General features: G+C 45.9%; 2 protein-coding genes and 1 long non-coding RNA gene across 4 annotated transcripts; all 3 read left to right on the top strand.

Annotated features, from left to right (window-relative positions):
• The first annotated feature begins 104 nt into the window (after positions 1–104).
• Positions 105–4,948, top strand: LOC130381353 (CD151 antigen-like). 2 transcript variants are annotated; one of them, XM_056588893.1, is made up of 9 exons: positions 105–523; positions 1,261–1,332; positions 2,045–2,167; positions 2,335–2,409; positions 2,874–2,969; positions 3,257–3,363; positions 3,584–3,770; positions 4,030–4,113; positions 4,450–4,948. In XM_056588893.1, exons 1-9 carry the CDS (start codon positions 464–466, stop codon positions 4,579–4,581), a joined length of 936 nt encoding a protein of 311 aa, XP_056444868.1. In that variant the 5' UTR covers positions 105–463; the 3' UTR covers positions 4,582–4,948. The 2 variants fall into 2 exon arrangements, with proteins under 2 accessions (XP_056444868.1, XP_056444869.1); XM_056588894.1 differs by having other exon boundaries at positions 4,475–4,948.
• A 7,796-nt stretch (positions 4,949–12,744) lies between these two features.
• On the top strand, positions 12,745–18,228 carry LOC130380504 (tetraspanin-10-like). Its single transcript, XM_056587732.1, has 6 exons — positions 12,745–12,976; positions 16,728–16,784; positions 16,996–17,118; positions 17,224–17,298; positions 17,387–17,482; positions 18,118–18,228. Exons 1-6 carry the CDS (start codon positions 12,917–12,919, stop codon positions 18,226–18,228), a joined length of 522 nt encoding a protein of 173 aa, XP_056443707.1. The 5' UTR covers positions 12,745–12,916.
• A 387-nt stretch (positions 18,229–18,615) lies between these two features.
• Positions 18,616–23,228, top strand: LOC130381480 (uncharacterized). The gene is made up of 4 exons (XR_008895427.1): positions 18,616–18,709; positions 18,815–18,847; positions 18,968–19,051; positions 19,298–23,228. It is a non-coding gene; the product is annotated as an uncharacterized LOC130381480 (long non-coding RNA).
• The last annotated feature ends 1,611 nt before the right edge of the window (positions 23,229–24,839 follow it).

Below are 24,839 nucleotides of genomic sequence, written 5' to 3' on the forward strand. Positions count from 1 at the left end.
CTCTCTCTCTCTCTCACTCCCCCCCCCCCCCTCTCTCTCTCTCTCTCTCCCCCCCCCCCCCTCTGTCTCTGCCTCTCTCTCTCTCTCTGTCCTAACTTGGTGTGGTTCTCAGTCTAAACACTCTCCTCTCTCCTCCCTAAACCCACTGCTGCTGGTGGAGCACATGACCTCGGACACACCGTTTCTACTGGTTTCCACTGCCCACTGGTCTCTACCGGTATCTACTGCCCACTGGTCTCTACTGGTATCTACTGCCCACTGGTCTCTACTTGTCTGCTGATCTATTGGTTTCCACTGGTCTGGACGGGTCTTTGATGGACTCTGCTGGTCTCCACTGTCTCTAGTGGTCTCCACTGTCTCTAGTGATCTGGGCTGGTTTGTACTGGTCTCTGCTGGTCTGTACTAGTCTCTGTTCGTCTGGGCTGGTTTGTACTGATTTCTGCTGGTCTGTACTGGTAGCGAGATGGCGAACTGCAGGACCTACATGAGAGGACTGGTGATCAGCTTCAACCTGCTGCTGCTGGTAAGAACACACGACATGTCACATGACACATCATATGACCCATTACATGACCCATCACATGACCCATCACATGACACCATCACTTGACCAGCTTCAGGACTGATGGATAGACTGGTTAGCTGATGGGTCCATCATACCTGGGTTGACCCCCATGAGGGTAGAGTTTTTTTTATTAGGTAATTAGGTAACCTTTGTTCAAATATTTAACAAATCAACACACTTGTATCTTCAATTAAAAAATAATTTCTATATCATTTCTATTATTTTCAGAATCACAGTGTAACAGTTTAATTTCATGCATGCTTTGTATATTTCCAGTTGGTCTCATTGACTTAGGTTGAGGGTGGAGTGTGAGGACGTTCTACATGACGCTCGAGCCCAAGATGGATATCACAAAAGCTAACCATTTTGGACCTTGCGGAGCCTAAACAACATAGATATTTAACCTAGAAACACTATGTCAAGCTTAAACGGTTACTTCATTCCTTGTTACATTGTTAATTAAATTATTCATCTATTGGAAATATGATTATTATATGCATGCATGTTTACATTGTTTACTCCATTTAGACTCTTTTGACTTGATTTTAGCCATTCCACATTTCTTTACGGCTGGCATTACTTAAACATAGTTTCAACCTCACTTTGCACTACTGCACTCACCGCATTTTCTGCAGGAAATGAATTTTCTAGTTTGTTATACTGTGTCTCTACTGTGTCTCTACTGGGCTCCCCAGCTGTTTGGGATTCTGATGATCGTTGTGGGATTCTCATCGGGCTACGGCAACAAACACCTCATCTTGATACAGGTGAGCCATGACATCACTAATACAGGTGAGCCATGACATCACTAATACAGGTGAGCCATGACATCACTAATACAGGTGAGCCATGTCATCAATAATACAGGTGAGCCATGACATCACTAATACAGGTGAGCCATGACATCACTAATACAGGTGAGCCATGACATCACTAATACAGGTGAGCCATGACATCACTAATACAGGTGAGCCATGTCATCACTAATACAGGTGAGCCATGACATCACTAATACAGGTGAGCCATGACATCACTAATACAGGTGAGCCATGACATCACTAATACAAGCAAGCCATGACATCACTAATACAGTTGAGGACATGACAGTATAATGTGTACGATAGGTAGTACTAGTATAATGTGTACTGCAGGAAGTACTGGTATAATGTGTACTCCAGGTATTACCAATATAATGTGTTCTCCAGGTAGTGCTAGTATAACGTGTACTGCAGGAAGTACTGGTATAATGTGTACTCCAGGTAGTACTAGTATAATGTGTACTACAGACAGTACTAGTGTAATGTGTACTCCAGGTAGCACTACTATAATGTTTATTACTCCAGGTAGTACTATTATGATGTGTACTCTAGGAAGTACTAGTATAATGTGTACTACAGGTAGTACTAGTATAATGGGTACTACAGGTAGTACTAGTATAATGTGTACTCCAGGTAGTACTAGTACGTGTGTATTCCTCAGCTGGATGAGTACTCCAGTACCCAGAGCCTGCTGGTTCTTAGGGGTTTCGGACCGGTTACCGTGGTGATCGCCATCCTGGGACTCAGCGCCTCGGCGACACGGACCAGGACCCTACTACTGGTGGTGGGAGAGACACACACACACACACACACACACACACACACACACACACACACACACACACACACACACACACACACACACACACACACACACACACACACACACACACACACACACACACACACACACACACACGCGCACACCCCTCACCGCCTCTCTCTTCCCAGTACTCTGCCCTGGTCTTCGTGGTGTTCCTGGCCCTCATGATCGTGTCAGCTCCTCTCATCCAGGTCCAGACCCAGGTGAAGACCTCTACTGTATCTACTGTCTATTGTCTCTACTGAATCTACCGTCTACTGTATCTACTGTCCCTACTGTCTACTGCCTCTACTGTCTCTACTGTCTACTGCCTCTACTGTCTCTACTGTCTACTGCCTCTACTGTCTCTACTGTCTACTGCCTCTACTGTCTTTACTGTATCTACTGTGTATCCATTATGACTAATGTGTAGTCTCTCTCCTCTCCCCTCCCCTCCCCCCTCTCCTCTCCTCTCCTCTCCTCTCCCCCCTCTCCTCCTCTCCTCTCCTCTCCCCCCTCTCCTCCTCTCCTCTCCTCTCCTCTCCTCTCCTCTCCTCTCCTCTCCTCTCCTCTCCTCTCCTCTCCTCTCCTCTCCTCTCCTCTCCTATCCCCTCCCCTCCCCTCTCCTCCTCTCCTCTCCTCTGTCCTCCTCTCCTCTCCTCTCCACTCTCCCCTCCTCTCCTCTCAGATCGAGCGGGGGATGGAGGAGTTGTTCTTGAACGTTACTCCTCTCTACAGAGCGGAGGCGGAGCTCCAGCGGCCCCTGGAGGAACTGCAGCTGACGGTACGTGTCCCTCAGTGGACCCCCAGGACCCCCTGTTTATTAACTGGGCCAAGGCCCGCCTATTTATCAGCTGGAGATTGTGATTGACATGCAAGAACGACCAATTGCAGACAAAGAAGGTTCCTTCACTCCCTGGTCAAGGGTCTGATCTTGTCCTCTCTCTCTCTCTCTCTCTCTCTCTCTCTCTCTCTCTCTCTCTCTCTCTCTCTCTCTCTCTCTCTTTCTCTTTCTCTTTCTCTTTCTCTTTCTCTTTCTCTTTCTCTCTCTCTCTCTCTCTCTCTCTCCAGGACTCCTGCTGTGGTCTGAAGAGGGCTTCTGATTGGAAGGATCAGATTCCTCCTTCCTGTTTCTGTTCCCCTCCTTACCCCTCGTCTCCCCCCTACACCCACATGAGGTTTGTTTGTCTGACTGCCTGTCTGTATGTCTGTCTGTCTTATTAGTTACTCAACATGATTGTGACCAAAAACAAACCCTCTCCTCTCTCCTCGTCTCCTCTTCTCCTCTCATCTCTCCTTCTTTCCCATCCTCTCCTCTCCTCTCTTCCTCTCCTCTCCTCTTTTCTCCTCTCCTCTCCCCCTCTCACCTCCTCTCCTCTCCTTCTCCCCTCCTCTCAGCTCCTCCTCTCGTCCTCTAGGCAACAGTACAGTTCTGGCTCCTTGTGTGTCCGTCAGAAGGTCACAAGCCCCCGTGACCCCCCGTGACCCCGTGACCCCCCGTGACCCTGTGACCCCCCGTGACCCTGTGACCTCCCGGTACAATGTCACCTCTGCAACTTCAGAGGAGCTGTGGGTCCACTCCAAGGTAAACACACACACCCACGCACATGCAAACACACACACATACGCATGCGCACAGCACACACATGCACACCAACACATACACACACACGCACACAAACTCGCACATACACACAGACATTTACACATAGATGTTTTCAGGTGAGTTGCTCTGCATGATTCAGCTGGTCTAGAATGATGATGATGATGATGAGGAGGAGGAGGAGGAGGAGGAGGAGGAGGAGGATGATGATGATAATGATGATGACGAGGGTGTGTTCCAGCCCTGCGGTCCGATCCTGAAGAGTCACCTGACCTTCCTCATCAGAGTCAGCATAGGAGTCATATCTGCCTTCACCACTGTTCTGGTAGGCTCTCACCCACACCCACACAGACACACACACACACACACACACACACACACACACACACACACACACACACACACACACACACACACACACACACACACACACACACACAGAAATATACGAAAGCATGAAAAATGTCCAACTGTGTGTGTGTGTGTGTGTGTGTGTGTGTGTGTGTGTGTGTGTGTGTGTCTGTTTGAGTGTCTGGAACGTGTGTGTGTGTGTGTGTGTGTGTGTGTGTGTGTGTGTGTGTGTGTGTGTGTGTGTGTGTGTGTGTGTGTGTGTGTGTGTGTGTGTGTGTGTGTGTGTGTGTGTGTGTGTGTGTGTGGTCAGATGGCTGCTATGCTCCTGTCTCTAGCTCTGGCTCTGGAGAGGTTCTGGACTCACTGGAAAACACCGGTGGTGGAGACCACCGTGGACGACTTCAACAGAGTCAAATACCAGCCTCAACCCTCCCTAACCTGACCCTTGACCCCTGACCTCTCAGCCTCAACCCTCCCTCACCTGACCCTTGACCCCTGTCCTCACAGCCTCAACCCTCCCTCACCTGACCACTGACCCCTGACCTCTCAGCCTCAACCCTCCCTCAAATGACCCCAGACCTCTTAGCCTCAACCCTCCCTTACCCGACCCCTGACCTCTCAGCCTCAACCCTCCCTCACTTGACCCCTGACCCTTGAACTCTCAGCCTCACTCCTCCCTCCCCTGACCCACCTTCACCATGTTAAACCCTACTTCCGTCTGGTGTGTTTCCTGCTGCTGTTTTGCGGTCGACAGGAAACAAAGCTCTGTGTTTGTCTCTGATTTGGGGCCTGTCAGCAATAAAATAACCCTCGAGAAACCACCGTGTGCCACGCTGTCTTTCATTTAAGTGCGATGCTGAAACCAGTGAGATGTTCCTCTGAATATACCAACAAGCTCCTCTTCTGTTGTTGGGGGTTCAGAAGGACCACCATGACAGACCTTCCTCAGTGGTCCTGAGCTGCCCAGCAGGGGGCGCTGTGATCCACAGTCCGGGTCCTGATAAACCAGGCTAGAGCTCCAGGTTCGAGATGTTTATTCAGAGTTCAGGAGGAGCCAGAGGTTCGGTTCGGTCCCATTTGTTTAGATGAAGAAGTATGTTTATTTGGTTGTTTGTTGTCCGGAATGAGTGGACCCTTCTTGCATGGCTCACGGCCTCTTTGCTCCTTGGATGTTAGTATTTTACGTCAACAAACAACCTAACATGTATACATCAAATTGGCAGTACTATGCTTGCAGTTAATCAGTAAGGTGTGTCCACCGGCCAACGCCTTTAGTAGGCTACTGAAGCATTGATGGGTCAGACCCTCCAGAACAAACATCATGCTGAGCAAATCGCTGAAATCTGCGGTTCTGAAACTAAACATCCCAGCAGTTCAGGGAACATTCTGGTTTAGGTTGGAAGATATCCTACTGAACTTCCACCTTATTCCACCAAGTGTTTGTCTTCCGCTTTGTGTTGAAACTTCCGGTCGGCTAGCTACAGCTAGATAGCTACATTGAAATACCCGCCTAATTAAGATGGAGAGGCTAACGTGGGTAGAGAAAAAAAAACACGTGTAAAGGGATTGTACTTACTTAGTCACCCGAGGTCAATGAACTCCACCGAGTGGGTGGATGACATGCAGCGGTGGCCTCAGGTGTCATATGGTGATATTTTTTATTATTTAGTGCTGTCGGTGGGCGTCGATGGGTCGGCCATGAAAACTTTCAAGAGCACCGAGGCGTATCAATGTTTACATAGTGGAAAGGTCGGTCGTGTTTTGCATTCCAAGAACGAGAAGGAGGAATATCTCTTTTTGAAAGCTGCAGTCAACCCCAGTCAGTCCAGCACACCAAGACTAAGAGCATTCTATTTCAGAGACATGCTTCCTTTTGTTTCAGACGAGTATAATGAAGTCGCCTGTTGCTCTGTGAGCGTTATATGCAGTTATGCAAATGATTACTTTATACTACTTAACTACTATTTGTACATATTATTGGCTATTGTTTTTAATGTAATTAGTTTTTAGTATTATGTCAAAGCATTAACTCAATAATTAAAGGATTTAGCAAATGCCTCGTGTCAAGTTTATCTTATTGATCCTCTCTGACAAAGACATCACGTTTGTGTATAAAATACAGATATAAGTTAAAGTTTGGTATAGATTTGTAAAAATGAACGATAGAAACAATAGAAACACTTTAACCATGTAACCGAGTTTTATAAAAATGTATGTTGATACAATTTATAAAAATGTATGGGTCCCTGAAAGTGAGGCGACATAGTTTAGTGCTCCCGGAATAGCGGTCTGTTTCTCATAGTATTAGTGTTGTACTTGATTTTCTTGCATCACAAGTTTTATAAAAATGAATGTTGATACAATATTTCGATTTCCATAAAACAATATTTGTTTGGAAGTTCGCATTTACTTTGTCTTCACATTTTTTGTATTTTCCATTTTTATCATGTATAGTTTACTTTGGAAAACCAATGTGTTTCAGTAACTGTGTAAAAAAAAAATAGAGGGGAAAATATGGTCACCTTTGAGCAAGAATTACCCAAAGGAAATTGAATAAACCTCAAATTGTTATTACAGAGTTCACATAATTTGATTATTCCTTCATTCAAACAGTTTTTTTTCCTTTCATCACTTAAGTGGTTCAGAACTTTATTATTTAGCTGACATGCAACAGCATAGTAACTAAATAAATAAAAGTCACAGAATCCTGGACAGGACATAAGAAAAATCATGGATAATATAATAATAATAATAATAATAATAATACATTTAAAACAGTGTTGTCTATAACTTAGATAAAAAGGTTAAGTTATATTTATTTATTCTTTAAGAGCTAGAGTCTAGCCAAAATGTGTTTAATCCATTCCTCTGGGAGGAAATACTCATTGGTCTTATGAGTTTAACTGAGGTTAAACTGTTACAAAAGGTCTATGATTTTCTGACAATAAACTGTTCAAAAATATACAATGTGTTGGATTGATAGATAAATATTAAATAGATATACCCCCACCAGAATAAATTTAGGATCTCCACCAGGTCACCCTATAATGCAGCAGAATGCAGGAAATCACATCTACGATATTCAACCCCCCACACACACACACACACACACACACACACACACACACACACACACACACACACACACACACACACACACACACACACACACACACACACACACCTTTATATACTTCATATACCCCTGTGGCTTCAAAAGTCAGAACCGAGAATCGCCCCTGGCCACTACCTATTATCTAATATTCAATCAGATTCATAGCCTACATCCTGACTTGCAGGGCCTGGACCAGCTTACACTGCATATACAGACCTACTTTATGGCCATTCCACCAGCCATTGCTATTTGACTCATTGTTGTTATTCTGAAATAGAGACAGATCATGATCACTGTCCTATAGCATCCATTTTTTGTGAGTCTCAATGTCCACTTCAACTGCAGTTAGAAATATAAGACAGTTGCTTCATTTTCAAAGACTAAATTAATATGTAACTTACTTGCTCCTTTTAAGTATAACATTGCTGGGGGAGCCTAATTCCTCCACTGAAATGGGATCTTGAAATCTCAAAGCACACTCAATTGAAATGGTTGCTGGCAGTTAAGTATGGTCTATCGCACAATTGAACGAGGATAAACGCTATGGTTTTTTGTTGATTTATTTCGTATTTATAATAGAAGATGATCCATAGTTGGTAGATATATTCAAGTGAATATTTCACGGAGGGGCGGCGCCCTAGTGCCTTCTATTGACCCACCACACTATCTAGGAGTATAATATGATGGACTTCTGCCAGAAGATGTGAAACCACATGTCAAACATGACCGAAGCTGAAATGTCTAGCGTCTTTCTCTTCTGAATGCTCTGTTCCAACGCTCCTCTAGAGTTTGAAGTTTACTCATGTCTGTTTCTCTGTGGCCAGGTATCTGTCCACTTTTTTCTTGTCCAGATAATTGTGTTTGAAGGCCCGACAACTGACAACCTGTGATGGCCTGAATATGTGTGGCGCACTGGCGCCCTCTGGTAGTCACAGATCATCAGGACCTCAGGGTGCCATTTGGCACCCTCAGAAGTTTGGTAAATAGAAAAATAATAATAAGCATAAATATATGAAACACTGAATAACTAATTAATGGAGCGAATGCTTATGTGGCGACACAAGGAGGCTTTACTAATTTATATCAGAGTATCTTCTCTTTGTTACCGACAACGCCACCTTGGGTTAGGGCCCAAGGACCTGTACACTATTATTGTGATTATGTGATTATGATTGTCACCTCTGACAATAAGACACTCAGGTTCGTTCAATCAGGGAGGGCGGGAGACAGAGTTCAAGAATAACATAAAACACTTTATTATAATGAACACGGTTCGGCACAAAAAGATAAAAAAGAGAAGTAAGCCCAACTGGGGAAGGAAGAAAAATCAATTACTCACGGAATTTGTCCGCCATAGCCCATTTTAGCGCCAGAAACTCAAGCTTCATGGAGCTATAATTGACTGGGTTCCGTTCGGTTGGCCTCAGGCTTCGGCTGGCATATGCTATAGGTTGGACCTTGCCTCCATGCTCTTGCGAGAGCACTGCGCCCAGGCCTCCATGGCTTGCGTTGACTTCCAAGATGAATGGGAGGGAAAAGTCAGCGTATGCCAGCACGGGTGCAGTGGTAAGCTTAGATTTTGAAGCTTCAAAGCCCCGCTGATGTTTTCCCGTCCACCTTTCTAAAACTTGCTGTTCAGACCGTCTGGACTTGGACGCCTCAAGTTCAGCAACCAGGCGAGGTAAAGGTGCAGCCAACTTGGCAAAGCCCTCCACGAAGCGCCGATAATAGCTAGCGAACCCAAGAAAGGACCGCAGCTCCAAGATGGTGGTTGGAGGTTGCCAGCTGGCTCCCACTTCAACCTTGCCTGGATCGGTGGAAACACCTTCGGCCGAAATGATATGGCCCAAGTAACGCACCTCGTGTTGGAAGAAGGAGCACTTTGACAACTTTGCCTTCAGACCTTCATATTGCAACCGCTGCAGCACCACTTCCAATCTCTCAAGATGTTGCTGAAAGGTGGAGGGGAAGACCACCATATCGCCCAGTTACAAAAGCAACGACTGACATTGCAGATCTCCGAAAACCCGTTGCATGAGTCGCTGGAACGTGCTGGGTGCATTACACAACCCGAAAGGCATGCGATTCCATTCGAAGAGTCTGAAAGGAGTACAAAATGCGGTCTTGGGTCGGTCGGCCTCTGCCACCGGAACCTGGTTACACCCGCTGGCTAAATCCATGGTGGAAAACCAGCGGCCTCCGGTGAGTGCATCCAGCGATTCCTCAATCCGAGGGAGAGGGAACGCGTCTTTTCGAGTTCTGCTGTTAAGCTGCCGGTAGTCTACGCACAAGCGCAGACTCCCATCTTTTTTTTTAACCAGCACGATCGGTGAAGCAAACGGACTGCAGCTCTCCCGGATAACCTGTGCATCAAGCAGCTGGCTGATGTGTTCTTTGACCACTTCATATTCTGATGGAGGAATACGCCGGTAGCGCTGACGAATGGGAGTGTCAAGAAGCGGGATTTCATGCGTTATCAGGTTTGTGAAACCCAGGTCGCCGTCGTGAGAAGAAAAGACGAAAGCATATTTCCCAAGAAGAAGGTGGGCTTGATCTTGCAGCGTAGAAGTCACAGCCTGGGATGCAACAGCGGCCAGGTAAGATGGAACCTCCTTAACCCCAGAAGGTAAGCTCACCACACGAACCTCGCGCAAAACACCAACCTCTGTACAGGGGTAAAGCAACCCATCAGAAGTGCCCACATTGACAACAGGTATGTACACAGTACCTCCCTCAACTCGAAACAGTGCTGGGGACGCCAGCAGCCCAGCAGGAAGGCCCTGATCCGAGGGCTCAAAGAGCACAGTAGTCCCAGAATGTTGGGTAGAACAGGTGGTTGGAACTAGCTGCATAGTGCCACCAAAGATACGGCAAGCTTTCTTGCCTCGCAGCTTGACCTTGCCAATGACATCAGCAGGGGAAGTCAGAGAAGCTTGATGACATCTCTGCAATGCCTGCACCACAGGCTTTGGTGCTTTGGTAACGGTGGGCAGATTGAACTGGGAAGAGCCATGTTGCCCAAACAAGGTGCTATAACATCTTCGTAAGATGTTCATCCCCAAGACACCCGGGAGGAAGAGATACATCAGCTGGAGGATCCTTGACGTCCAATAGCCCACACCCTGGCACAGTCCTACCACAGAGCTCGACTTCGAGTTCCAAGTAGCCAAGGAATGGAATGGGCAATCCATTGGCCACTTGAAGCTGAAGCCAATGGCAAGACTGAAGTTTCTCCTGGCCCGTGTTGCCGGAAAAAGCTTTCCCTGACAGGTTTGGCACAAAAAGATAAAAGAGAAGTAAGCCCAACTGGGGAAGGAAGTAGGTACAAGCTGAGGCTTACCAGCTGGAGGAGTGGTCGACAGGGGAAAGTGATATCCAACAAAAGAAATGAAAGCACCCCACACACACAGCAAAAACGTGAAGTACACACAAATAAAATCTTAAACGAAGCACACGCACACAAGGGATCACCACCACCACCCAGGAGGACCACCGCCACCACCGTCGGCCTTCAGCTCTACGAGAAAGAGGCACAGACACAAACACAAACAATATCACATAACAAACCAACGGATGAAAAATCAATCAATAAACTAAAGAGTATTAATTTGCAGTAACCAAATATCAATCAAAATTAAAGGAAACAAGAAAATTAAAGAGTCTCTGACCAGAGACATCAACTCAACAAGTAACCATAACATATGTTTTAAACAAAAATAAACAAGGGCTCAGATTGAGAAGTTCCCCTTCCAAATGGAAATTAAATGAACAACGACACCACACCTTATGAGATTAACTCTAAAAAAACACACACACGCACACACAGTCCAAACCAGGGGTGAGTCCCGGCGGAGCCCGCAGCGGCCCACCCGAGCGGCAGCCACACACGCACACACCGCACCACGCACAGCAGCAACGGGACACAGGGCTAACAGCTGGAGGCAAGCCGACCAGGGGCAGCAGACAGAGCCCCGAAACCAAGTCGGCGGAAGCGGCAGCGAAGCAGCAGCAATGACAACGTAGCAATGGCTTAAATAACCATGATTGCTCAGCTCTCTCGGTTTGGCGTTCATAACCCCAGTTCTCAGTCCGGTTATTTTGCGTCCCTTCTAAAGAGGGAGAGGGGTGAAGAGGATCGGTGTAGCGGGGGAGACAGCCACCACGCACCACGCACCATGCGACAAGCAGACTGTTAAAGGGAGAGGAGTGCAAAGTTAGCACCAGACTAACAGGCAATTAACAACCAAAAGCTCACCATGACTCACCTATGCTCTGGTCAGCGGCGGTCAACGACCCCAATATATTGCCCCGATCGCGATGAGGAACTCGGCAGAACTATTAGAGTAACGGTTTGAGTCAAGTAAAACGCTGAAGAATGTACGCAAAACAGCATGCCAAGGTGCGCCTACCTGTGTTCTAAAGGTGAGCGGCGAGGGCAACGACCCGGAAGTGGACGGGCCGAAGAGGCAGGAAGCGAGAGGTCAGGAGGAAGGGCACGGCCTACTTTTATCCCCTCGACACAAACAATGATTGGCGAACGAGCTGGAGAGGGCTTGGTAAAACAGAAGCCTGTGTCTAAGTAGCAGTGGTCCCTCATACCACTACACTTAGATGCTAGATTATAGCTTAGTTGATCGCTATCGAAAGATTTTTGTTCGGTATCTCCCTGCTTCTGAAATGCGCGCACTTCTCCACCCACCACTCGTCCGCTGGTTTCCATCAGCATTCCACTGCGCGACCATCCCTGTTGCGTAATGCGGATTGCGCATGCCCTCATACATTGTTGAAATCATATGCTGAATGCTTTATTCTTTTTCTATGTGTTTTTTAGTTAATGATCGAGCTATTATAAGACCACGTTGGCTCTGCAATCGCGTACAAATACGATGCCCTGCAATAGCCGCAATTATTCTCTCATGCACCATGATGAAGGAACACATGTGTGGTAGGAACTAGGAACTAAAGTTCTCGCCTATGTTTACTGGGACCCACGGCGGCGAGATCTACATTCCGATTGGCTGGCGGTATTTTACTGCCGAAACGCTACTAGCTAATTTGCATAGAGTTGAGCTCATTTACAGCTTTACAGCTTTAAAGCTATCGCTCAAGCGTTTTATCGCTCCTATCGCTTTATCGCTCATGTCTAACTAACTACTAATCAATGAGTCAATTTAATATTAATATAAAGAAGGGGAGTAAATCTTTACCAAATTGGGCAGAAATGAACAATCAAAAAGCATAGAAGATAAAGAACAAATAGATACAATCTTTAATTCTTTCTTTTTAAATTCAGTGTTTGGCCAACAATTTTGGTGTAAATCAACAGCTGTTTAACTTTAACCTGCTGATATATAATTTCCCTGTTTGGACGATCGAAAAGGTCTCAGAATCGACAGCGATGGAAAACCCTGATGTCCTCTAACCACACAACCATGGACAACACAACACACCTTTACCCTCCACACACACACACTCGTCACAAACACACACACACACACTCGTCACAAACACACAACTCCTCACAAACGCAAACACCTCCTCACATACACTCCTCCTCACATATACTCCTCCTCACACACTCCTCCTCCTCACACACTCCTCCTCCTCACACACTTCTCCTCACACAATCCTCTCAGGCAGGCAGCAGGATCTCCTCGTCACCATGGGTAAAATCAACCGCTGTCTGAAGTGCGTCTTCGTCCTGCTCAACGCCGTGTTCGGGGTAAGATCTCCAGTCCTCCCGCTCATTCACTCTTCATCCAATGGAACCGATGTTTGGGTTTGGTGGCTTTCTTTCTTTATTTTAGTTTGTCTGAGAAAACATCTGTTTCCTACTAAGGGGTATAATAGCGTCACCAGTGCTAGTGATACTAATAATAGTGATAATAGTGCCACCAGCGCTAGTGATAATAATATGGTAAATGGTCTGCATCTTACATGGCACATTTGTGTAACGAGAGGCCACCCAAACCTCTGTACAATATTGCCTCACAATAAACCATTCATACGCAGACAGCGGTGTCAGTCATGCAAGGCGACAGCCAGCTCGTCGGGAGCAGTTAAGGTAAGGTGCCTTGCTCAAGGACACCTCGACAATCGGCTAGGAGGAGCGGGGATCGAACTAGCAACCTTGCGCTCCCCAGCCAACCCGCTCTACCCCCTGAGCTAATACCACAGTTTTGTGCTGCATGTAAATGTGACGTGTGATGTCCCTTGTTCCTGTAATATGTTATATTGGCCGCTGAACAGGAACCTGCTGGAAATCAGCTTTATACTGAGTCAGGCCCGTTTTAAATTGAAACTTTGTTACCTTTAATACTCTGCTGTATAATAATAATAATAATAATAATAATAATAAAAAAATAATACTAGTGTAGTGATACTAATGAGAGTGATGATAGTATAGTGATATTACTAAGACGTATAATAGTGTCAGCATCTAGTGATACTCATAATTGTGTAGTAATACTTAGAAGAGTGATATTAGTGTAGTGTTACTAATAAGAGTGATAATAATGTAGTGATACTAATAATAGTGATGATAGTGTCACCAGCACTAGTAATACTAATAAGAGTGATAATAGTGTAGTGATACTAGTAAGAATGATAATACTGTGACAAGCACTAGTGATACCAATAAGAGTGATCATAGTGTAGTTATACTAATAAGAGTGATAATGCTGTCACCAGCGCTAGTAACAGTAAAAATAGTGATAATAGTGCCACCAGCGCTAGTGATACTAGCAGACTGAAATTTGATGATAATTCCGAGGCTGTCGGTAGGAAGGGACAGCAACGTTTATATTTCCTGAGGAATTTAAACTCTTTTAATGTTGAGAAGTTATTGATGTCCCTTTTTTATAAGTCTTTTATCCAATCTGTCCTAACCTTTACATTTATTGTCTGGTAGGGCAGCAACAGTGTGAAGGACAGAAACCAGATGAGTCATATTGAGAAGGTAGCTGGCAAGTTAATAGGAACGCCACAGACTCCTCTGGCGTATATATTTGAGGAACATGTTGTCCATAAAGCCAACTCGATTTTAGACTGTAAAAGCCACCCCCTGCACCAAAATGTTGAGGTTCTCCTCTCAGGCCGGACATTCCCATTCTGCACATTAGCTAATTTTTAACTAGGGCAATATCCTTGCTAAATTTGCATAATATTGAATTCCAGACTTAACCGTTGTGTGTTGTCTGTGTGTCTTATGTGCATTGGTCGCTGTTATATATTAACTTCATTAATAACCGTAATAAGGATGCCTAAACCAGGAGCTGCAGTCAACATGGCATTACTGTTCAACATGCTTGAAAACATAAAACACTGCGCACACAGGTAACGCATACAACAAAAAGTAGTGCCTTCATTATGTGGGTATACCACATACGGTCATAACAGTCGCTGTTGATGTTTTAATGTACTTCTGTATGCTTTTACCTGTTGACCTGTCTGCAAACCAAGTTTCCCTTTGGGATAACACACCTACTACTACTACTACTAATTATAGTGATAATCGTGCCACCAGCGAACAAACAATTATAGTGCCTTGTTTCCCCTGAGCGGTGCGGTTCAGTTTGATGTGGCTCGGAGCGGGACAGCTCGGTTACGCTAAATCTGGCTCGCGTTTCATCCGCGGACAGTACCCTTATGGTAGGGTGGGGATAAGACGGATGGCCATTGCCGCGGCGGCTACCTAAGCATTGTGAGCATCGTAGCAGCGTGACACAGTGTAGTGTGCTAATAAATTCAATGAAAAAGATGAACGCGACAAATTAAACAAGGAGCTACAATGGAGGAGGTCCAAGAAGGACGGGAAAACTTTGGCACAACATTTTCTTCAATCAGACAAACAAAGCTTTCGCCGTTGTCCAAAAATACCTCGCGGGCGCTGTGTTTGTATGTTTTTATCCCCCTGTTGCACGTAAGTGACGATTCCGTTGACCAATCAACGGACGGCGTGCGTAGCTCCATTTTTTCGGGACACTTTGAGACCCCTTGGTAGCCCAACGGAGGAGTACCAAAAATAGGAGCGGTTCAACACGCTTATTTTGGGACCCTGCCCAACTTCTGCCAATAGAAACGCCAATATAAGCGGACCGAGCCGCAATAAACGAAAACCGCACACCGCTTGTTGGAAATGATGCATAAGAGCGATAATAGTGATCGCAAATGCAATCAGTTTCTCAAAAATAAGAGGTGTCTTTTTTTTTTTTTACCATGTTGCTCCTGCAACCCCCTCAATAACACTCAATATATTCTTTCGAGAAGTATTGCAGAGTAACTACTGAGAGCTGTAGAATAATAAAACACGTGGATGCTACTGTAGCATTCTCTCTGAACGCGGGAAAAGTGGAACACAGAACGACAGCCTAGCAGCCCACTCAGCTCCTCAGTAGAAGCTCTCTGGGCCACGAGCAGCCCCACACACACTCCCATCACACACTCCCTACACACACTCCCAACACACACTGCCCACAATCCTCACACACACTCCCCTCACACACTCCCTACACACAATCCTCACACACTCGTCCTCACACACACTCCTCACACGTCCTCCTCACATACATTCCCCACACACACTCCCCTCACACACGCTTCCCTCACACTTCCCACACACACTCCTCACACACGCTCCCCTCATACAACCCCTACACACTTCCCACACCTCTTCACAGCGCTGCCTGGAAGGCTCGCGGAGGAAGACCTGGTTTATGTTATCTCGTCTGAAAGTTTACACAATGCTTGAGAGATGGTCTCCAGCATGCAGTCCCAGCGGCCCTGGGAGGCCAGGAGACGACAACAGAGACCAGAGGAGAACTGATCCAATGAACCGACATCCTCACTGTTCTTGTTCCATTTTCACACTTTGATCTCTCAAGAGGTCTGTGTGCGAACAATGCACGATAAAATATTGTTTTGAGATTAGACAGAAAATAACGTTTAAATTAGGTAAATGTCCTGGCAAACTAAATAAGTATGTATAGAGGGATGTATGCATCCGTTAATTTTTTTTTTATTGATCATTTTAATTTATGGAAACATAATTTAATGATTAAATTGTTTTGGTTTTTGCGTACTATTAAAATCGGAACAATTTCGAACAGAGACCTCAAGTAAGGGTGGAAATGTTTGGTACCTTGTTTTATTTGTCTCCCTCTAGTGGTGAAAAATGAACTTGTTTGGTCTTGTTGATCTTTATAAATGAACGGAACCAGTGCTGGGTGTTGTCTCCCTCTGGTGGTGAAACGTGATGTTGTAGTCAGACAACAACAAGGGTCGATCATAGCTCAACAGACAGGACCGTTTGAAAGCTGCTTTGATTGACTGCTTAAATGTGCAATCAATGTTTTTCTTTGCTTCAATTATACATTCTCTTTTGAAACTTCTTTAAATGCCTTGTCTTTCCCGATAGCAGTGTTATATTTGTAATGTAATGGCTATGACTTTGGTGAACATCTCATTCCGTTCAGATCTTTGGAGGTTTTATGATATTTGGACTTGTGAAGGCCCAAGCAGTTGAACCACAGGTAACCCCATCTCATGACCTCTACATGTCCTCCACATGACCTCCACATGACCTCATCACATGACCTCCACATAGACCTCCACATGACCTACTCACATGACCTCCTCTCATGACCTCCACATGACCTGATCTCATGACCTGATCTCATGACCTCCACATGACCTTTTCCCGTGACCTCGTCCCCTGACCTCCACTGATCCTACTGTCCTCAGCTGCCCAGCGAGGTGGGCCCTTGGCTCTGGGCTGGACTGTGGGTGTTCTCCTTGGGGATGCTGATGGTTTCCATCCTCGGGGAGACGGCCGCCAAGACAGAGAAGACGGCACTGCTCAAAGTGGTAGGACAGACAGGCAGGCAGGCAGATAGACAGACATAAAGACACAGACACATACTCAGGAAAGCAGGCAGGCAGACAGAAGGGTATTGACTACTGTGTCTCCAGTTTGCAGGTCTGATGGTGGCCGTAATGATCATCATGATGATCTTAGGGATCGTCATGGCTTCCTACAGAAACAAGGTCTCTTTCTCTGTCTCTCTCTTCCTCTCTCTGATGTATCATTGTGATAAAGAATGTAAGCATGTGCTCTCTCTCTCTTTCTCTCCAGGAAAAGGTGTCCTTTGAGAACATCTCTCCTGACATTGTGGGAGAGATGATGGCAAAAAACAATGTACGAGAAATCCTCAACAACGCCCAAGGGCCGGTAAGTTGTGACCATAACCGTAACAACCTTTTGTTACCCGAACAACTTGCTGTTACCCTGACAACATGCTGTTACCAGGACAACGTGTTGTTACCCTGACAACGTCTTGTTACCCAGACAACGTGCTGTTACCCTGTCAACTTCTTCTTACCCTGACAACGTGTGTTGTTACCCTGACAACGCGCTGTTACCCTGACAATGCGCTGTTTCCCTGACAATGTGCTGTTACTCTGGCAACATGCTGTTACCCTGACAACGTGCTGTTACTCTGACAACGTGCTGTTACTCTGACAACGCGCTGTTACCCTAACAATGTCTTGTTACCCTGACAATGTGCCTTTACCCTGACAACGTGCTGTTACCCTGACAACGTGCTATTACCCTGGACATGCTGTTACCCTGACAACGTGCTGTTACCCTGACAATGCACTGTTTCCCTGACAACGTGCTGTTACCCTGGCAACATGCTGTTACCCTGACAACGCTCTGTTACCCGGACATGGTCTTATTACCATGACAACGTGCTGTTACGCAGACAACACATTGTTACCCTGACAATGTGTTGTTACCCTGACAACGTCTTGTAAACCTGACAACGCGCTGTTACCCTGATAACGCGCTGTGTCTCCCTCCAGCTCCAGTGCTGTGGCATTATGAGCTATCAGGACTGGGGGAACAGCATCCCTGGATCCTGTAAGTGGATCCTGACAATGTGCTGTTACTCTGGCAACATGCTGTTACCCTGACAACGTGCTGTTACTCTGACAACGTGCTGTTACTCTGACAACGCGCTGTTACCCTAACAATGTCTTGTTACCCTGACAATGTGCCTTTACCCTGACAACGTGCTGTTACCCTGACAACGTGCTGTTACCCTGGACATGCTGTTACCCTGACAACGTGCTGTTACCCTGACAATGCACTGTTTCCCTGACAACGTGCTGTTACCCTGGCAACATGCTGTTACCCTGACAACGCTCTGTTACCCGGACATGGTCTTATTACCATGACAACGTGCTGTTACGCAGACAACACATTGTTACCCTGACAATGTGTTGTTACCCTGACAACGTCTTGTAAACCTGACAACGCGCTGTTACCCTGACAACGCGCTGTGTCTCCCTCCAGCTCCAGTGCTGTGGCATTATGAGCTATCAGGACTGGGGGAACAGCATCCCTGGATCCTGTAAGTGTTCAGAATCCACTTTCTGCACAAACCGCCCAGGGGTAGATATATCTATACGTCTATCTATCTTTCTATACATTAGCAAATCACCTGAATATGTCTGATACATAACGCTGTTTGCTGTTTCATGTGTGTCTTTTTTTCAGAACTTGGAAGGTCCAGCTATCATCTACTCCAGGGTAATGGATGATCAGTAATCAATCTTTTTATTCAATGTATCAGTAAACCAATCAATGCTACTGATCAGTAGCTAACCCGTGTGTGTTTGTGCATGTGTGCATGTGTGTGCGTGTCTCCAGCCGTGCTTCCCCATCGCGTCTGACCTGCTGGATCTGGCCTTGACAGTCTCCATGGGTGTCTTCTTTGGCTTCGCTGTCACCGCTGTGAGTCCTCAGACACATCAGCACCCGAATGCTCTGCACACACACACACACACACACACACACACACACACACACACACACACACACACACACACACACACACACACACACACACACACACACACACACACACACAATAACGTGTCTGTGTAATGTGTGTGTGTGTGTGTGTGTGTGTGTGTGTGTGTGTGTGTGTGTGTGTGTGTGTGTGTGTGTGTGTGTGTGTGTGTGTGTGTGTGTGTGTAGCTCCTCTGCCTTGGGGCGAGCCTCCTGATGATTGGTCAGGTCAGGCGTCACGACGGCGGCCGCGGAGGACAGGCCATCGCCATGACGGCTCCTGGGTACAAGCTGACCCCTGGCATCTGACCTCTGAACTCACGCCTGATTTCTGCTTCTGTAAATGAGTCCTGCGCTATGAAGTCAATAGTGACATCATCAGGAGACAGAGTGTTTCACTCGTGTTCCCATTAAAGAAAACAAAAAAAAGCCACTCCCCTTCTCAGTAGGCCACTCCCCATCTGATTAGGCTACTCCCCTTCTCAGCCGGCCGCTCCCCTTCTCAGTAGGCCACTCCCCTTCTCAGTAGGCCACTCCCCTTCTCAGTAGGCCACTCCCCTTCTCAGTAGCCACTCATCAGTGTTACGTTAATGCTACTAGTATAGCAGTAGTATTAAGGTGATATACTGCTAGTATAGCAGTAGTATTAAGGTGACACAGTTATATTAGTATAGCAGTAGGATTAACTTAACATAGTACTAGTATAGCAGTAGTATTAAGGTAGTATTCTACTAGTATAGCAGTAGTATCATTGTAATATAGTACTTCTAGTACAGCAGTATTAAGGTAGTATAGTACTATTATAGCAGTAGCATTAAGAAGTTAGTAAAGTAGTTCTAGTATAGCAGTAGCATTAAGGTAGTATACTAGTATGGCAGTAGTATTAGGTGGTATAGTTGTTCTTCTACAGCAGCAGTAGTTAAGTAATGAAAAAGAGAAGCTAGGCACAGTGCTGAGTGTTTGATTCCCCAGAGAGAGAGACACCGTATCGATACTAAAACTCATTTACTACTTTAATAATGGCTTCTTTCTGTCCCATTTAAATGCAATCTTCCACTTGTTCAACACAGAGAGGTGTTGTCGTGTGTGTCTGCAGGTGTAGAAGTGTCTGCATGTATGTTTATATCCCAGTGCAGTGGCGGACTCAGAAAAAATAAATAAAAAGGGCACATTCTGGACAACATGGGGCCCCACCAGCGGACACAGTGGCTTTTCTAACTTGATGGTGTTTTGTTCCCCCAACGGAGCCTTAAAGGCAGCGCTGCCTGGAAGGCCCTATCCCCTAACCTTAGCAAGCGCTGTCTTGAAGGTCCCATTCGGGGCACTTGTTACATCTCCATGTAGCACTTAAAAGAATAGTTTGGCTCATAATTTAAACGGGGGGTTTTAATAAAAAAAGAAAATTGCTTCAAAGACACTGTTTCCCCTTATTCTAGCGACTTTATAAACACCAAAATGAGTTGTTCACATCATTGTGCACTTTCACATTTTAGCCAAAGAAAGGAGGATGCCTTACTGCTTTCATCTTTACTAACATTTCAGTAAAAATTTGACTGGAGTAAATTCAATGTGCCGCTACCATACAGTCTTTGACCGCTGACAGCCGATGCCAAGATGCCAAGTTAGATGCCAAGTTTTTCGAACTTGGCATCTAATTGTGCTTTTCCACTATGGGTACTGAGTACTCTTGATCCGCTTTTTGCTTCGTTATCCAGTGGAGATTTAAGTACCACTCAATGTAGCTGTTTGTCATGGCGACGCCACATGAAAGCAACGCCTCGCATTCCCCGTTCGTCAGCTACCAAAGAGAGGAACGTCTGCACCTCAATAGCTAACCACAACATGTTTTTTTCGGTTTGCCATATTCTTGCTCCAGAGGGCACATCATCATCATCATCAGGGGCAACCTATAGGGCACTCATTAATTTTTGTTCACGTGTAAAGGGCAGCCAATAAGGCACTTTCTCTCATTTTCACCACCATAGAGGGCACTTTAGCACACTTTTTCAACCATGGGGGCACCAGATGGGCAGAAGGGCACTAGAAGGGCACCAGACGGGCAGAAGAGCACTAGAAGGGCACTATAAGGACCAGACGAGCAGAAGGGCACCATCAGGGCACTAGAAGGGCACTAGAAGGGCACTGGAAGGGCACTAGAAGGACCAGACGGGCAGAAGGGCACTATCAGGGTACTAGAAGGGCACCAGATGGGCAGAAGGGCACTTGAAGGACCAGACGGGCAGAAGGGGACTATCAGGGCACTAGAAGGACCAGATGGGCAGAAGGGGACTATAAGGGCACTAGAAGGGCAACAGACGGGCAGAAGGGCACTATCAGGGTACTAAAGGGGGCACTAAAACGGCATCAGACAGGCAGAAGGGGACTATAAGGGCACTCATTAAGGCACGTCATTTAATTTTCTTGTTCTAGAGGGCACATCATCATCATTTATTGTATGAAGGAGCACCCTAGAGGGCACCTAATCATGATTTACACGTGAAAAGGGCAGCCAATAAGGCATTTCCTCTCGTTTTCGACACTCTTGAAGGGCACTTTAGCGCGCTTTTTCCACCATTGAGCCATGAGGGGGGGCGGTCGCCCCCCCTGAGTCCGCCACTGTCCCAGTGTGTATGTGTGAGGTTTAGTGTCCTTATTTGTTTGTGCGTCGGCCTCCGTGTGTGTCTGTGTCAGTGGTTCAATAGAGGGCGCTATATTCCCTTGAATATATCTGCCAACTATGAATCAACTGTTATAAATACGAAATAAATCAACAAGAAACATAGCATTCATCCTCTTTTAATTGTGTGATTGACCGTACATGCCACTGCCAGCAACCATTTAAATGCGTCTCAACGTCAATGATTTGGGCTAGGCTAGTAATTCATTCGAAATAAAGCCCTCCTCCAAGTCAGGGGCGCCGGCCACGTTGAACTCAATGTAAGCTCGCCAATGAAAGGCAGAGGAAGCCTTTCATTGGCGCAAGAAAATTTGGCCATGGGTCGCACCAGTGTGCGCCCCAGGCCTATGGTATCGCTTTTCTTTTTTGTTATCACCAAATGATTGGGCAATTCAACCAATCAATCAAATAGGCTACCTCCCTCAGCAGCATTCGCGCAACGCAACTACATGCAGAGAAGAGTGTAGTCCAGGGTATACGCGGGTATACGGCGTATACCCACTTATTTTTCAGTCATCATTGCGTATACCCACTTCTAAATCCCCCCAGATGCGCACCATTCAGTAGTATCTGCAAGCCAAATTGCCCACTTTTTTGCGTTCACACCAAAACCTGACGGGGCGACAAGATCCCAAGTTTTGATTTGTCGCGCCACACTTTCGCCGTGCACAGGCGAGCGCGTTCACGAGGATTTGTGCAGCGACAAATCCGCTCGAGTTGAAATATTTCAACTTTGACGCGAATTTCGCGTGATGATGGCCAATCAGCGTTCAACGGCGTGGCCACTGAGTGACATATGTAACTTAACAGTCAATCAGCGTTCAACCGTCAAACTCAGTGCAGTGCAGTACGGGGTGAACTGCAGCATGGAGTTGAAAGTGATTGTTGCCGTTTGCGACTCCCGGAGCTCTAGGCCTATATATAATAGTATATAATATAATATAATTGTATATATAATATCACGGCCAAAAGCTCTGTGCGCCATGACCCACGCTACTCTGCCTCTTATTGGCTAATACTCGCTGCCTTTACCGATTCGATTGTGGAATAATTTGAATGATGATTTTCAATCATCATATATTCATATATATATTGATTATATATATATCTAACGAGATGATTGATGTGGAAGAGAATGATGTGCGTTTTTTTTAATCTAAGGTGAAATACGAACAAGGATGCATTGTCAAGTATTTTATTTAAATAAATCTTCAAAAAATTACTGAAACACCATGTTTGCCTCATCTATATTTTACATTCATGCAGGCTGCCTGTGTGACCAGCAATACCTACAAACTGCTCCTGATCAAGTCATGTTAATTTTATAATGGTGGCCCACTCTGGCCCATGTGTTGCAAATCAGCTGTTCAAAGACACAGTTTACAAAATAAATTACTGACAAGTGAGAGAATAGGTGTCATGTGACAATGAGCAAATACTACTGAAGGATTTTTTTGGGTAAACTAAATAGAGTAGTCTAAAATGTCGCCGTTTCTAAAACAGGACGTTTTTCTGGGCTGCGTTAAAAAAGGGCAAACATTTAGAGTATACCCATTTCTCCAGGGACCAGTACACCACTGGGTAGATCTCTAACTGGCAGAGAGTTGTAAGCACATTTCTTCCCATTTCAGTGAAGGAATTACGTGCAAGTGAGTTACATGTTAATTTATTCTTTCGGCCTGTAACCTATGAACAAATAAAGCAACTGTCCCATATTTCTAACTGCAACTGAATTAGACATTGAGACTCAAAAAAATGGACCTTACCACGTAAAAAAAATAAAATAATGAACCTTACCACGTTAAACACTACTTCATGTTCGTCTGGTATGTTTCCTGCTGTTGTGTTGCGGTCGACAGGAAACAAAGCTCTGTGTTGGTCTCTGATTTGGAGCCTGTGAGAAATAAAATAACCCTTGAGAAACCACCGTGTGAAACACTGTCGTTCATTTGAGTGCAATGCTGAAACCAGTGAGATGTTCCCCTGAATATTTCGACAAGCTCCTCTTCTGTTGTTGGGGGTTCAGAAGGACCACCATGACAGACCTTCCTCAGTAGTCCTGAGCTGCCCAGTAGGGCTATTTTCGGGTTCCGGTTCTGCAGCTATTTAAGTTCACCCTTTCTTACAGACGGGGGCTATCAGCATTGTATCCTTCCCCGGATTGTCGGGAAGACTTGCATTAAGTTGTTGACCTGGTTATTTTTGTTCTGGTCTGGTATAGTATGATCGATCGTTTTGTTAATGGTTTGTTAGACATTATGCAGACCATCCACTGATCCGGATACGCACATGAACTCAATCCATGATGTGTTGTTGAGTTTGTTAATTCTCTCATGGTCAGCCATGTTGTCGAGGTCGTCGCTTTGAAGACCCCCACCCTGCCAGGCCTTCTTCCTCTGTGGTTGAACGAGGTGTTCTGCCGTGATGCACATCATGTTCCATTGTAACCCCATTGTACCTCGGACACGCTTTCTACTGAATTACATCAAGGATGTGGTAAAAGTGGTTTATAAGGGTTAAAAAATCTTAACCTGGTTGATGAACACACAAAGAACATCTCAACAGGAAATCAGAATTATTTCTCACGGGAAACCCGGCCACAGAGCTGAAGACCCCCACCCCTCTGAATGCCTCCACCCTCGTAAGGCCTCCACCTCTCTGAAGACCTCTATCCCTCTTAAGGCCCCCCACCCCTCTGAAGGCCTCCACCCCTCTGAAGGCCCCCACCCTTCTGAAGACCCCCACCCTTCTGAAGACCCCCACCCCTCTGAAGACCTCCACCCCTCTGGAGGGGTGGAGGTCACACACACACTCATCACAAACATACACACACTTGTCACAAACACACACCTCCTCACAAACACACTCCTCCTCCTCGCCCATACTCCTCCTCACACACCCCTCCTCCTCACAATCTCCTCCTCACACACTCCTCAAATACTCCTCTTCACACACTCCTCTCAGGCAGCTGGATCTCCTCGTCACCATGGGTAAAAACAACGTATGTCTGAAGTGCTTCTTCATCTTGTTCGGGGTAAGAGCTCCAGTCCTCCC

This window comes from Gadus chalcogrammus, chromosome 4 (genome assembly GCF_026213295.1).
Source record: "Gadus chalcogrammus isolate NIFS_2021 chromosome 4, NIFS_Gcha_1.0, whole genome shotgun sequence".
In the NCBI taxonomy this organism is placed as follows: domain Eukaryota; kingdom Metazoa; phylum Chordata; class Actinopteri; order Gadiformes; family Gadidae; genus Gadus; species Gadus chalcogrammus.